The 13,882-nt window shown below is 46.6% G+C and overlaps 1 protein-coding gene across 1 annotated transcript in view; it reads right to left on the reverse strand.

Moving 5' to 3' along the window:
* Window positions 1–7,672, reverse strand: part of plekhg5b (pleckstrin homology domain containing, family G (with RhoGef domain) member 5b) — a 62,055-nt gene extending 54,383 nt beyond the window's left edge. Inside the window, 1 exon segment of the mRNA XM_069710867.1 lies at window positions 7,474–7,672. Within this exon segment, the coding sequence (XP_069566968.1) occupies window positions 7,474–7,603 (130 nt within the window). The 5' untranslated portion in view covers window positions 7,604–7,672.
* Between the last annotated feature and the right edge of the window lie 6,210 nt (window positions 7,673–13,882).

Raw genomic sequence — 13,882 nt, forward strand, 5'->3', positions numbered from 1 at the left:
GTCGTACAACCGAGTCAGCGGGAGCAGCAGCCGAATGTGGCTGCATGCATTACTTTGCACGTCGAGTCTCCTTCATTCAAACATGATTTTTTTTTTATTATTATTATTTTTTTAAAGATGACAACCTGAGCTGTCCCATAACATCAACCCCCCTCCCCCCTCCCGGCACCCCCCTTCACTTCTTGACCGTCCCTGCTTTATTGTCAAACCGGCGCCACGATCTGCTGAACACTCCCATCTTCTTCTCCTACTTGCTCCCATCTTGCTGACTCTCCCTCTTTTGTCTCTCTCTGACGAACTGGAATTCCTGAACTCAGCACTGCTGATGAAGCCGAAAAACAAACACGAGCACGCACTATGCACGAACAACACACGTGACGGCAGACAATGAGCTCGCGCGCTCCAGGGACGGCGGCGCGTCCCGTCCACGCGGGTTCTCCGCCGGGCCCCGCTCGCCGCACAGAGACGACTCTGCCTCGGGCGAAGACCCATTAGGTGCCCATAAATAAGCCGGAGTAGCCGAGGCGAGTTGAAATCGTGCACACTTGAGCACGCAGCATGCACCAAGTGTTTCCCCCCCCCACCCCCTCGGTAATCTCAACTTCCCCACCGTGTGACTATAACGCAGCCGTGAACACGATTTTCTGGACTGACTTTCAGTTTCCCATTGAATCTTTGTGCATTTGCTAAAAGGCAAACGTAAAAACTTGTTTATTAAGAAAAATGGCTGCATTTTTATCATTGTAATTTGAATACCTTAAAAAAAAAAAAAAGCAATATAAAAGACGCTACCTCGGGCTCCGGGGAAATTGCAGTTTTTCACTATATTGTTTTATTTATAAAGGAAATTATGAATCAATTAAAATGAGGAAGAGATGCCTTGATAGTAAAAAAATACTCATTAGTTGCAGCCCTCAAGCATCCGCTTGTTGTTCAGGGACAAAGACGAGCACGTTTATTGTATATGAACCGTGTGGAGTTCGCAGAGGACGAAAGCTAATTGAACTTTTTAAACAGCACGTTTGTCATTCGCAACAACAACAACAACTGCCAGTGCAACTGTCCCTCTTATTGCACCGTGGAGCTTGTTAGTCCAAATGTCGTTAGTAAAGACGGAAACAAATGAGTTTAAACTGTTAATTCGTTCAACTTAACCCTGTTTGGCTGCTTAGTTTTAATACGTGTTCATACGTTTTGGTTTTTTTTTTTCCACACTGCTTGAGAAAATGCTTTTAGGAAAGCTGATGGAGTCGAAATGTTCCACCCGATTGCAGTAAAGATCAGGACAGAAGCAGATCAGTGTTACTCTAAACTGTGACGATAACATCCAGAAAACAGCCTTTGGGGGGGTGAAATACTAGACCAGCGCGTGTGCTCGTTGTAAACAGGGCGCTTGTTTATCATAACCTGTAACCCCACAAACTAATGCGGTGACTTGATCGCGCACCGTTTTGGCATCGCGAGTGAACTCGGTCAGTCCGGTAGATGGTAAGCTACTTACGCTGACGTGCTGATGTTAGCCGATTACGTTCGAGCAAACGAGCAGCGTTTAATCTATTAATCACACTTTTGTTCTATGTTTGGACAAAAACAAAAAAAGACTTGATCCTACGAACTCTTAAGTCCAGTTGAGACGATTTGAAACTTGGAATGACCCGAAACACTTTGAAACGCGAGACTTTGCACCGAAGTGACGAGACGTTGCGAGATCTCATCGGTGGCTTTTTGATCGCTAAATGTAAATTGCAGCGTCTTAAAACATGCGTGGGGATAGTGGTGGGGAGTTAATGTCGTAATGACGCAACCTCACACTAAATTTGGGGACAACAAAAGTATAAAGATATTAGACTACGTGTCAATCAAATTTGGTGGTTAATCTGAGCAAGATTACTGTCATTTTAACCATTTCATTTCCAGGCACTGCTTTTGCTAGATCCATAATATAGAAAGGAGCTGACGTTGCTTCTGAAAAATGAGGCCAATGACCTTAAAGTGTGATATCACCGAGGACCACTAGGGGGCCGGCTCCAAAAACACTCTGGTTCCATAGACTCCCACACAAATTCTCTCATGAAATTCAAAGTCAATAACTTTTTTCCACAGGTCATTATAGCGTCATTCATTAAATTCACTCTTTCTGATCAGTGTCGCGGTGGTCCATCTGAATATATTTCCATCATTAATTAGATATAAGGCCTATAGGAGAGCTATATTTGGGGGTGTTTCCGGTTAGGTTGACTTGTTCGGGGTGCGGGCGTACCGTCCTCAAGGTTTTTCAGTAAAGACGCTCCACCGCAGTTCGTCCAAATACGGTCACGAGAAAGAACAAAGGTGGCGACGGCCAAACTCGAAGCTTTAAAATGGCAGTTCACAAACCGAAGGGCGACGTCACGGTTCACGCTGCGGAAACTTTAAACTCTAAAACTGTTCATTCTCCTTGCTAATCTTCGGTCTGAGTGAGGCTTCATGACACGGGGTATTGTTTCTTTTAAAAAGCCACCGTGTACACCGCTTCGGTATACCGAGTTCTCCAAAAGCTCGACAGGCTTGCTCCGCCCACAGAAGTTGTGGTCGCTAATCTACGAATGGACCAGCGGTCCAGTTTGCGCCTGCGCATATCGGACGCGAGTTAATTATTTGCGCCCCTTTCGGTTCGGGACGCCGTCCATAAAGTCCCATAAAGTTCAACCACAGCCACGTCCGGCCTTTCACTGGAGAGTCCGAGTCCGATCGCACGTTTAGCCGCGAGCCCTCCACACTTTTTTTTTTTTTTCTTTCTTGAGGAATTTAAAGAATGCTTCGGTTTGGTGAGATCTCACCGTGGCACACACGGAGAAAAAAAAAAAAAAAAAAAGGGGTGAGCTTATTCTGGTGTTTGCTCAGGCTTTGGCTCTTGTCTTCATTTTGACATAAATGTTTTTTGAGAGCCTCTACTCCCCTCCCCCCTCTCCCCTCTCCACCCTCCCCCCATACGTAATGTAACGTACACCTCCTCTGCAGGAGACGGTTATGGAAAGACGAACACAGATGGCAGACAGGTGGACGGCGCTCGGGCCGAGAAAGCTGGCAAAGAGACGAGAGCACGCGAAGGTGGCGGCAGAGAGAAAAGTTAGATAATACAAGACATAGAAAGTGGAAGGAGCTGATCACAAAGAGAAGAACGTCTATTAGCGTGCACTGGGTAAAAGATGGACAGATGTGGAACAATATTTCTGTATAATTTCTCCTGAAACTTCTGGCTAACCATTGTCAAATATGCGCAAAACATTCAAAAAGTAATTCTGGAGAATTGATATCTTGTGTTATTGGGGGGAAAAAAAAAAACATTTTTAAAGGAGTAGTTTAACATTTTAGGAACGTTTGGTGCTTATTCAACTCATTGCTGCAAGTTAGAAGAGAACATAAATAACCATGTAGAGCCATTGGACAGCTAGCTCAGCTTAGCATTAAGACTGCAATCGAAGTCTTATCTTGGTTTGTATTTGAATGCACAGATGTGACAAAATTATCAATCTTCTCACCCAATTCTCCAAAAGAAAGTGAATGAGATATTTTGATTTAAAGGCCGTCAATCAGGGACGTAGACAGCAGGAACGGCAGTTTTGACTGGCGCCTGCTTGTTACGCGTTACTCCCGTCAGGAGGTGGCGGCGATGCGCCTAAGAGCTGCCCGACAGCCGCCATCAACACACAGTACGAAGAAGAAAAACATCCGTAATCGAATAGTTCTGAGCGAATTTCAAACAGTAGGAATTCCCATCCACAAAATCCGTCGTGAGGGAAATCCTTTCAACGGCACAAAAATTTGCGTTTATGTTATTTTGGAATCTCAACTTAACCCGCAAGTGACCTCCAAAACTCCACGTTTGAAACGTGGCCACAGAGCTGTGCTCGATGACTAACGGCCCAAAGCTTCCCTTCCAGTGAAACCCCACCGTCCTGCTCTACAGGTGGCTGAGTGCAGGCCTGGCGAGCAGACTCTTAAAACACGAGCAGGTTTGCAGCTGTTTCCAATGCGGAGGCTTCGGTGGCGGCGGGGGCAGAACGCAGCCCCCTCTTTGCTTCATGTTGTTTTACCCCCATAGTGGTTAAAACACACATGTGCATCGCACACTCTCCCGCCCCCTCTCCGCCACATCTGAGCGAAGCCGAGCGAAGCCAATGTATAAAACACAAAGACCACAGAACAACAAGTGTAAACTGTTCCACGCACGGGTGGAGGAGCGGTCCACCATTTTCAATTTACAACATGGAAAAGAACAAATATCCGACTCAGTCCGCATGACTCACTTAAAAAAAAAAAAAAAAAAAAAAAAAAAATTATATAAATACACCACTCTACAGTCTTATCCATGCATATCTGGAGTCTACATGAGTCATACATTAAGTATTAGCCGAAAACTCAATACGCTGCCACTGTACTGAAGCGGCGTCATGAGGGGATTAATACATAGCTTGAATAGTTGGAGGCATTTATGTCAGAAAGTACAGTAATTGGTCGAGTTTTTTTCTGATACAATCATGTGGCCTTTTGTGTTGGCCTTTTCTTTTTATGGGCTTTATTGGCGCTAAACTTCAAGCAAAATAAGAGAGTTGCTGTTACTGGAACCCGTGGCTGAGCGTGACCTGAGGAATGCCAGAGCGTGCCCGGGATATTTTAGACTTGCATGGTTAACGTTGTGTACAGCAAGAAAGCAGGAGCTGAGATAAACCGGTGGGTTTTCCAGAACCCAAATTATGACTCACCAAACAACCTGGATTCGTTCATACTGGATCGAGTGTGACTCACTGGATGTAAAATGTTGGCTTTGGCCGACTGCAGTGCTCGACGTTCTCCTTTCCTTCCGCTACCAAACCGTTTTCAAAATCCCTGTCAGAACCACCGACTGTATACAAAAGTGGACGTAGCTTCCAGGTCTGAAAAGTGAGTCCAATGCAGAATTCCCCGTAAAGTGCGATACCACCGAGCGCCACTAGAGGTCGGCTCCAAAACGCCTCCGGGGCTCCATAGACTCCCATTCAACTTCTCTCACGAAATACAAAGTCGATAATTATTTATCTCGGCGTTGTTTGCTAAAGTCGTTCCTTCTCATTAGTTTTCTGGCGGTCCATCTGAAAATAATCCCGTCGTTAATTAGAAAATAAGCCCTGTTTTTGGGGGCGTGTCTGTTTGATTGACAGGCACGTGGTGCAGTCAGTTTTTTTGCTATCAGTGGGCGGGAAGGAGTAATCGTCAGGTTTCCAATCAGATGGGGTCAGATCCGCCGCTAGCTCCTCCTCCTCCTCGTCCAAATATGGTCACTTCCCGCTCCAAACCGCTCCGAAATAGCAAGATGGCGCCGGACCAAAATCCGAACTCGAGGCTTCGTAATGGCCATTCACAAACCAACGGTTGACGTCACTGTTGGTTACTGCTTGGTCAGAAAGGGAAACAACAACAACAACAACAAAAACAAGGTCCAAGCAGCAACCTAGGCGCTGAAAATAGAAAAGTTTCGAGGAAGATTTGATTCATGCCACGAGGAAGGCCTGATTGGTTCTTTTTGGTGTTTTGAAGGTTTTTTTTTTTAGCCATTTTTAATTTCAGCTCTCGTTTCCCAACGTGCAAATATTTTGATTTTGTTTTTTTTGCGAGGGGCACCGCTGCTGCATCTTGCGCTTAGCGCCGTCCGAGATGGTTGTGGTTGGGTGTGATTGACGTGGGCTCCCCCCCCCCCCCACAGCATGTTTTCACTGTGAGCATCTTAACACGGTGATGTTAGAAAAAAACCAAAAAAAAAACCTGTAATGTAGATTCCTCGTCTTATTTTTAACTTAAAAAAAAAAATAAAAAACATGTCGAAAACGAGACAGAAGGATTTGCGCGCGCCGAGTGGAATAAATCCAGGCTTCAGATTTGATTTGTATTCTGTTGCATTTGGAAGAAAAGGACGATATCTTAAAGCCGACAGGCTAAAAAGGCCACGAGGGCCGAGACGTGGGTTTTTTGTTTCTTCTTTTTTTTTGTTTGTTTTGTTTTTGGTGAAATCTCAGGGCTTTATTGCAGAAATGGTGAAAAGGTGAGGATCAAAGCTCTGCTGCCGCCTCCGTGGCGGACCTGTTTTTCTCGGCCTCAGCGGGCGAGTCGTAGTCGGGTTTTCCGAGAGGACAGGGTGAAGAACATTCCTCCGCAGCGCTGCGTTATCACTTCCCCCTTTCAGTAATGGCATAAATCGGGCGGCACAACGGAAAAGCGAGTGCCCCCCCCCCCCGTTTCAGGCCAGCCGTGCACTTCTTCAGCGGTAAATATTTCATCCGCTCTCTCCTTTCTCTTCTGCCTCGCGCGAGGCCGTCTTCATGAAAGGTCACCGAGTGCTTTCCACGGAAGGGCGGCGCAGCGAGGGAAAAGAAAAAAGAAGCTCTTTCCACGGTGGGGCTGAAATCCGCAGCTCAAAATGCAAGCGGAACCGGATCGCGCGAGCAGACGAAATCACAAGTAGAACCGAACAGAGTTTCGCTCGTTTCCGACCACAAAAACAAGACTTGAAGCTTCGCCGGCCGGGTCGCAGCATCGCCTCGAGCCAAACGCTGACGTCAGCGCGCTACCGTACGACGACAACGCTGACGCGCTGACCTTTAGCGGGTACAGCGATCGACACGTTCGCCATCTTAAGTTTAGTGTCCAGCGTGCCAGTTTTTGCTGACCGGCACCGAACGGTAGGTACGTCTGAGGCTGAAGGTCGTTAGTTCTGAACATTTTCAGTCTAGACTTTTTCATGATGTAGTAAATCATATTATTTTGTATATCTGCGACCATTTAGACATCCAGTTCCTCCCCTTCCTGATGGAATTTCTACACAATGCAACGCCATTACTGTCAACTTGTATTTCAAATTCACGTCAGATTACTTCTCTCCTGTTAATTTATCGCGTTTCAGTCAGTTGACCTTTGCACATGACGGATCATTTTACCGTAACATTTTTCATTTATTATTTATTTATTGTCAAGATTGTGATCCTACGCTGTGTTTTACTTTTAAACAACTGTACGAGTACATTTTGTTTCAATTTTTTTTTTTTTTTTTTTTTAACTTGACTTCAATAATGGCACCTGAACTTGACTTTTTCTCAAGAGCAAATTTATTTGATTTATACTCCCTCGCAAACATAGAAAAGTTATTCGTTGGTGTGGACGTAGCCCGGGTGTTGAAACGACAAGACGATGAAGCAATTCAGTCGATGCCGCAAAAGGTTCAACGTAAGGTGACGTTTTAAAGCGGGTAACAAACGGGATTTATTAACTTTGTTAATCTGACGACAATTAAAAAAAAAAAACTTATCGATTTTACCCTTTGTAATTCCATTTTTTGGTTCTTTACTGCCCCCCAAAACAGTCTTTGCTCACGTGCTATCCGAAATAAACCAACTCACGCCTCGGCCTCCTGTTTCACTGTGGAAAACACGCAAAACACAAATCCCCAAAACGTGGTCTTACCACACGGGTCGTGGATGACGTCCAGGGACGACGACCAGGAGTAGCGCTCTATCCCCGCTGGAGTGAGCGGCGGCGGCGGCGGCAAAGTCTCCAGCTCGTACGCGCCACGCTTCTTCCAGTACAGGAACATCGTCACGTCTTCGACCAGCTACTGCTTTACGGTAATGAGTATAACTTCACGGGTCAAAGTCATTACCCCCCCAAAACTGAACCTGTCCCATACTGTTGTCCCCCTGTGGAACTGATATAACCAGCCCCTGAACCCCCCCCCCTCCCCTCCCCCCACCACCACCAACCCCCCCGAAAAATAATCCTTTAAATTTGGCTTTCCCATCGACCATCTTCAAAGATGAAACCTGCCGGCCAGCTCGGCTCCAACCGCCGGCACGTTCATTCAAAATCTCCACCTGCACGACGACCTCATCCAGCTTTTGCACTTGATAAAACTTGCTTCGAACCTTCTGTCTGAGGCCGATTCTACTTCGGGGCCGGTCCAAGGGAGCAAAACAAAAAAACAAACAAACAAACAAACAACAAAAAATAACAACCTTCCCTCAAGTACCATCCGTTACATCTCCCGGGAGGAGCAGCTTCAACTCTCCAACGGGAACAAGTTTCATCGCTGCCGTCCGGGTTTCGACGGCCAAGTCTTAAGAGGGCAACAAGTGATACCGAAACCGATTATCCTTCTCCGAGCCCAACACACGTCTCTGAACCTTCCTTCTCTCCTTCCTGTTGATACTGTAGATTTTTCAAGTTCTCCACTAATCATCCTCTAAAAGCCACCCACCGGGAGCTGTCAAGCACCTCCTCTAATCCATTTACCCGAGCTATTCCTGACCAAATTACAGACGTCCAACTGCTAAAAGGTGTTGCAATCTTATCCCCGGGAGCGAGTAGCGTTTCCCTCCGCCGCCGCCGCCGCCGCCTTCCCCGAGCCTCGACTTTGTCGGCGGCAAAGTCCCTCAAAGTGCGCAAAACTCGAGTGCGAGGCAGGCTGCTCATGTTAAAGCCCTGTGTAGGATTCTCCCGGCGATAGGGGGGCCTTTCTGCCCACTCCGTCGGACAAGTGTTGTATTCATGCAGAGGTGAGTTGCATGCTGGGACGGGCAGTCTGGGCCAATGGCTTCTGGACCGGACGACACAAAGCTCTCTTTTTAAACCTCCTCCTACATCCCCAAATGGACTTTTCTTTATGTTTTGCCCCGACTGTAAAAGGCGGACATTTTTCTGCATTGATTAGTGCCCGCGCCCTTTATGTCTCCTGCGAGATTTATGCCTTTTTTTTTTTTTTTTTTTTAATGAATGCGGCAGCTCTGTGGTGGATGAGATCAGTTATTTCTGGGGAGGTACAATGCACACATTGGAGTCTTGTTGCAAAAAAAAAAAAAAAAAAAAAAAAAAACGGAGACAATGAGCTCCACTTTTCTAATATCCCCGAAAAACAGCTGAAGGGTTACAACAACACGCCGTCCAATATCTCAAGTCGAGGCATAATATTTTCCCCGGCGTTGCTTAAAAGGCTGATGCACTGCTATTATGCATCTAAAACGGGAGAAGAAATACTGTGAGAACGTAGCGCGCCGGCCGGGGGAAGGGAGGGACGTTGTCACACATAGCGACCCACATGTCCAATTTTGGGATAAGAAATTAGAGGGTAGGATGGGAGCCGGTTTGCTGCTCAGCTCTGGGCTTTGCAGACATATGGTAATAATCTGAAGCAGCTTTGAGCGCGCGGCTTCCCTTTTAATGAAGAGAGCAGTCGTGCAGCATGAGAACCGGGTCTGCAAACACGAGGGCCAATTTCCACCTACTACAGAAACAAAGCGGGAAGCAGATGAGGTATCGAGGCAGCCTCGCTTTCATCATCAGCCATCAGATCGGCCTTTCAGAAAGAGGTCTCTTTTAAGACCAGAAAATACCGGTTCCATTGTGGCACTAGTACCAACATCCAAATGCAGTTTTGACATGAAGATTATGGGGGGAAAAAAAAGTCGTAGCGAATTCATTTAGAAATGGACTCTACAGAATCTACTGTTTCTACCAACATTGCATATATAGAGCTCTGGATATGTGTCAAGTTATAATGTTGTACTGTCAAAAGGTTTGGGACAGATTTCCAAAAACTAAACGGTCAAGCATGGGTCGAGCTCGTAGACTGGATATAAAAGTGTTCGTAGCTTCCGGGTCTGAAAAATGAGGCCGATGCGGGAGTGCCTTGTGCTGCAATACCACCGAGTGCCACTAGAGGTCGGCTCCGAAAAAAGTTTTAAAAAAAAGCCTCCTCAGACTCCCGTTCAACTTCTCTCATTAAATTCGATGTCAAACCATTTTTTTCACGAGTGATTTCGGTGTTCTTCGCTAAAGTCGCTCCTTGTTAGTTTCCATCTGAAAATAATCCCGTCGTTAATTCGAAAATAAGCGTCAAAAAGCTGTGTTTTTGAGGGGGTGTCTGTTTGATTGACAGGCCTGTGGTGCAGTTCAGGTTACAGCTGTCGGTGGGCGGGACGTAGTGTCACCGGGTTTCCGATCAGATCGAGTCAGATCCATTCTGCATCGTGCACAGCTGTTCGAGATTTTCAATCATTTCATCTGATAACTTTTTCCAAATGTGGCATCCAGCAGTTTATGGGCAAACAAGTGCGCATCTCTCAGCAGCCCAACGAACACCAGCCCAGTGACGCCGTCTTCTGAAGAGGACGGCGGCGTGTCGTGGGTTTGATCGTACCATCCGAGACGTCGCACATATCGTCGCTGGAAGTTTGGTACCATCTGTCCGGTGAGTATGAAGCTGCAGCCAGGAGATGGTTAGCACAGCGCAAAGCAACACAGCTCGTCTGCTGCTGTCCAAAAATACAAATTAAAAAAAAAAAAAAAAATCCATCAGCACCTCACTGATGAACACGTTATATATCTTGTGTGTTTAATCCTTATGCAAACTGAAATGAGTTGCGGTGACGCCGAAGGCCCCGCGAGTTTTTCCGCTGCCTCCGGCAGGTTTCAGAGCAGTAATTTGGTGAACTCTACAGGTGATGAAAGGCAGATTTTTTATTTTTATTTATTTTTGCCTTTTGGACCGAGCCAGCAGCTGGGTTGGGGGCCAGCAGCTGGGTTTACAAGAATTTGACTGGTTTTAATACACAATACATGACAAACTCTGACATTTCTTTGTTCTCTTTGTTTAGGAGTTGCTGATGACCGTCAGTAAAATGAGAACAGAGAGTCCACCTTAAAACTTCAGTCCACCTTAAGTGAGACTATTAAGGTTAATGGAAAACCGCTGTCGTTAAACCTTAAAGCGAAGACTATATATAAAAGTGTCCGTAGCTTCCGGGTCTGAAAAATGAGGCCGACGCGGAAGCGCCTTAAGCTGCAATACCACCGAGTGCCACCAGAGGTCCGAGCTCCAAAGAGCCACCGTAGACTCCCATTCAACTTCTCTCACAAAACTCAAAGTCAGTAAGTTATCTCGGTGTCGTTAGCAGAAGTCGCTCCTTCTTAGTCGTTTTCCGGCGTCCACCAAACGGCTCCGAAGTAGCAAAGACGGCTGCGGTCTTGAGGAGTTGTAGCATTTACTGACTGACAAACAGCTCAAACTGAACACACTCGGCACTGCTCGCAGTCTCAGAAAATACTTTTTTTTTTTTTTTTCTTGGTGTTCATTCGCCTCAAGCTCTGTGAAAAAAAAAAGCACTCAACCGCTGAGCCCGAGTGTTATAATGGAAGGGAAAGAAGAAAAAAAAACAAAAAACACGATAGGGGTATCAATCTTCTCATCGAGCTCTCGGCAATGTGCGAATTCTTTCCTAAATGTTTCATTATTTCTCCGCGCAGTATAGATTTTGCAAGTAAACACACCTCGCGTAACAATTAATAAGAGTTATCGTTACGTTAAGCTCAGCTCCCTCCGATTTATTCTAACGCGAGCCAGAAATAGCAGTGAAAGGAAAAAGAGAAAGAAAAGAAAAGAAAGGAAAAGAAAAGAAAGGAGCTCCGTCGTGTGCCGAGTCTGAATGAGCAGCGGCTCGACAGAATCACACTCACTGAAGTATTAATGGTGTGTTGAGGAATGAGTGTGTGAGCGGCGGCAGTACGACAAGACTGTAAATGAGCCTGTTGGAGTGTGTGTGTGGGGGTGGGGGTGGGGGTGGGGGTGTGTGGGGGGTGGTGCTAGCCGAAGTGTTGACAGAGGAAGTGCAGTTGAAGGCTGGTGCGTGCCCATAGGTTGGGGCGGGAGGGGCAAGGTGGGCCGCCAAACGGGCCGAGGGTTAACCCTCCACCAGCCGGCGGGACGGAGACGAGTTTGAGGCGTCTCCGTGTGGAAGGGGAAGATTCGGAAACATTTCTTTGTTTTAGTCAAAGAGCCACTTCAAAAACGTCCTCCAGCGTCTACGTCTTCATGTGGACAGAAATTCAGTCCAGTCCAAGCGGAACCGGACGTTATGAAGCAGGTTCGGAGCAGGACGTGACCATATTTGGACAAGCTGGGGTTTCAGATGGACCTCCATTAAACTAATAAGAAGGAGCGACTTTAGCGAACAATCATTTGATGAGAGAAGTTGAATGGGAGTCTGCGGAGCCAGAGACTTTTTGGAGCCGACCTCTAGTGGCGCTCGCTGGTATCGCAGCTTAAGGCACTTCAGCATTAGCCGAGTATTTTCAGACCCGGAAGCTACACATCCGTTTTTATATACAGTCTGCGGTCCGGCCTTTACCAGGACATTTATTCATCTATATTTATTATCTTATCACGACCTCGTTGCTGCTAACCTGACTGAAAGACGGTCCCCGTAGAGACCATTTTTAAAAGGTGTTTTTTTTTTTTTTTTTTTTGGGACACGTATCACATCTCCTTAATGACTCATCAAGCTTCCCCGCGGCCGTCTGGTTTCACTCTACTCCGCTCTCTAATCAATATAAATCAGTTCATCCATACATAAATAATTCATACAGAACTCCTTCTGCCCACTGAATTTCTACCGTCAGCGTGGAGAGGACAGTTTGTCCAGCTGCTCCGGTTTCAGGAGCCGCTGACAGACGGACGACGCGGCTGTGAGGACGCCGAGCGGAGACCGCGGTGTCGGCACGATAACGAGCTCACAGGGACGAAGCCGACATACCAGTTTAATGAATAGACGTTGAACGTGTTCGCCGACTGAGAAGAAAGTCAACCGGCGACCGTTTCGATCATTCCCGCGTCTGAGGCTTCTTCGCTGTTCGTAGTTTGCTGCTTTTATATCATTTTAAACGGAGGTTGTTGTTTTGTTTTTTTTCCACCGTTTGTCAAACAAAAACTTCACTTTAAGGAAATTGTAATTTCTGGAGTTTTTAAACCATTAATCATAATTTATCTCGGTGATAGACCGGTGATATCTCGGTCCCTAAACCGAGCGGGCTCCGAGCGACGGACGACCGCTCTCCCGACGCGTTGAACGGGAATAATCCCATAATTGAAACAATCTGGGTGAAATTGCAGAGGGCGGTGCTGCCGCCGAGAGGCCGATGACAGAGTGAGACGGGAATCAAAAACACTTATTCCCCAACAGAAGTAGTGATTGTCGCGTGGAGGGCTGCGACGCGCGTAAACAGTCATTTAGCCGGGGTGGAGGGATACAGCCAGAGGTAAACATCTGCAGTCGTGTTTCTGGTTAAAGAAGGTGGGGGTGTGTGTGTGTGTGTGTGTGTGTGTGTGTGTGTGTGTGTGTGTGTGTGTGTGTGTGTGTGTGTGTGTGTGTGTGTGTGTGACCTTAACACAGCTCCTTTAATGATCTTCTGCTCAGTTTGAAGAGAAGCAGCTCGACCGTCGGTCTAAATGAAGCTTCCGACAGCCTGGACGGGGTTATTTATTTATTATTTATTTGTGTGTTTGTTTGTTTTTCCATGCAAGTCTCTTTAAATTTGTTTGAGGTTGTAATTTACGAATAAAACAATTTAATTTTTTTTTAAAAAAGCACGACTTTAGCTCTACACTGGCCGATGACCAAATACACGAGGCAAAGAACACTTTCACTCGCCGTACGATGACGCAAAACAGCTCAGTGGGAAAGAATATACCCCCTCGGGGACGAAGAGTAGCGCACCCTCTGAAATATGAAATATGAAGCTATGAAAACACGCTGCTGGACGTAAAGCACCGGGCCGTCAAATGAGAACGACAAGGACACAAAGAGCCGTGAACGACGGGGAAAGAAGGAGCCCCGAGTTGAGAGCGGGAGGTACAGCGTCGGCTTCTTGCTCGCCGTCCGAGTCTCCCGGGAGTCCTTTTGTAAGAGAAGAGGATGATGGGAAAAAAAAAAAAAAAAAAGGAGACGAGCGCTGCGATGTCTTCGTGACAAAAAGGACGCAAGTAATCGCGCGCAGACGCTCGTTCTACCCGCGCGACGCCGCGATTCTCACCTGAAATTTAGCG

The sequence above is a fragment of the Brachyistius frenatus genome, unplaced genomic scaffold (genome assembly GCF_029030835.1).
Source record: "Brachyistius frenatus isolate BFR_SWC_R1_liver_20210118 unplaced genomic scaffold, ASM2903083v1 Contig_95, whole genome shotgun sequence".
Taxonomy (NCBI): domain Eukaryota; kingdom Metazoa; phylum Chordata; class Actinopteri; family Embiotocidae; genus Brachyistius; species Brachyistius frenatus.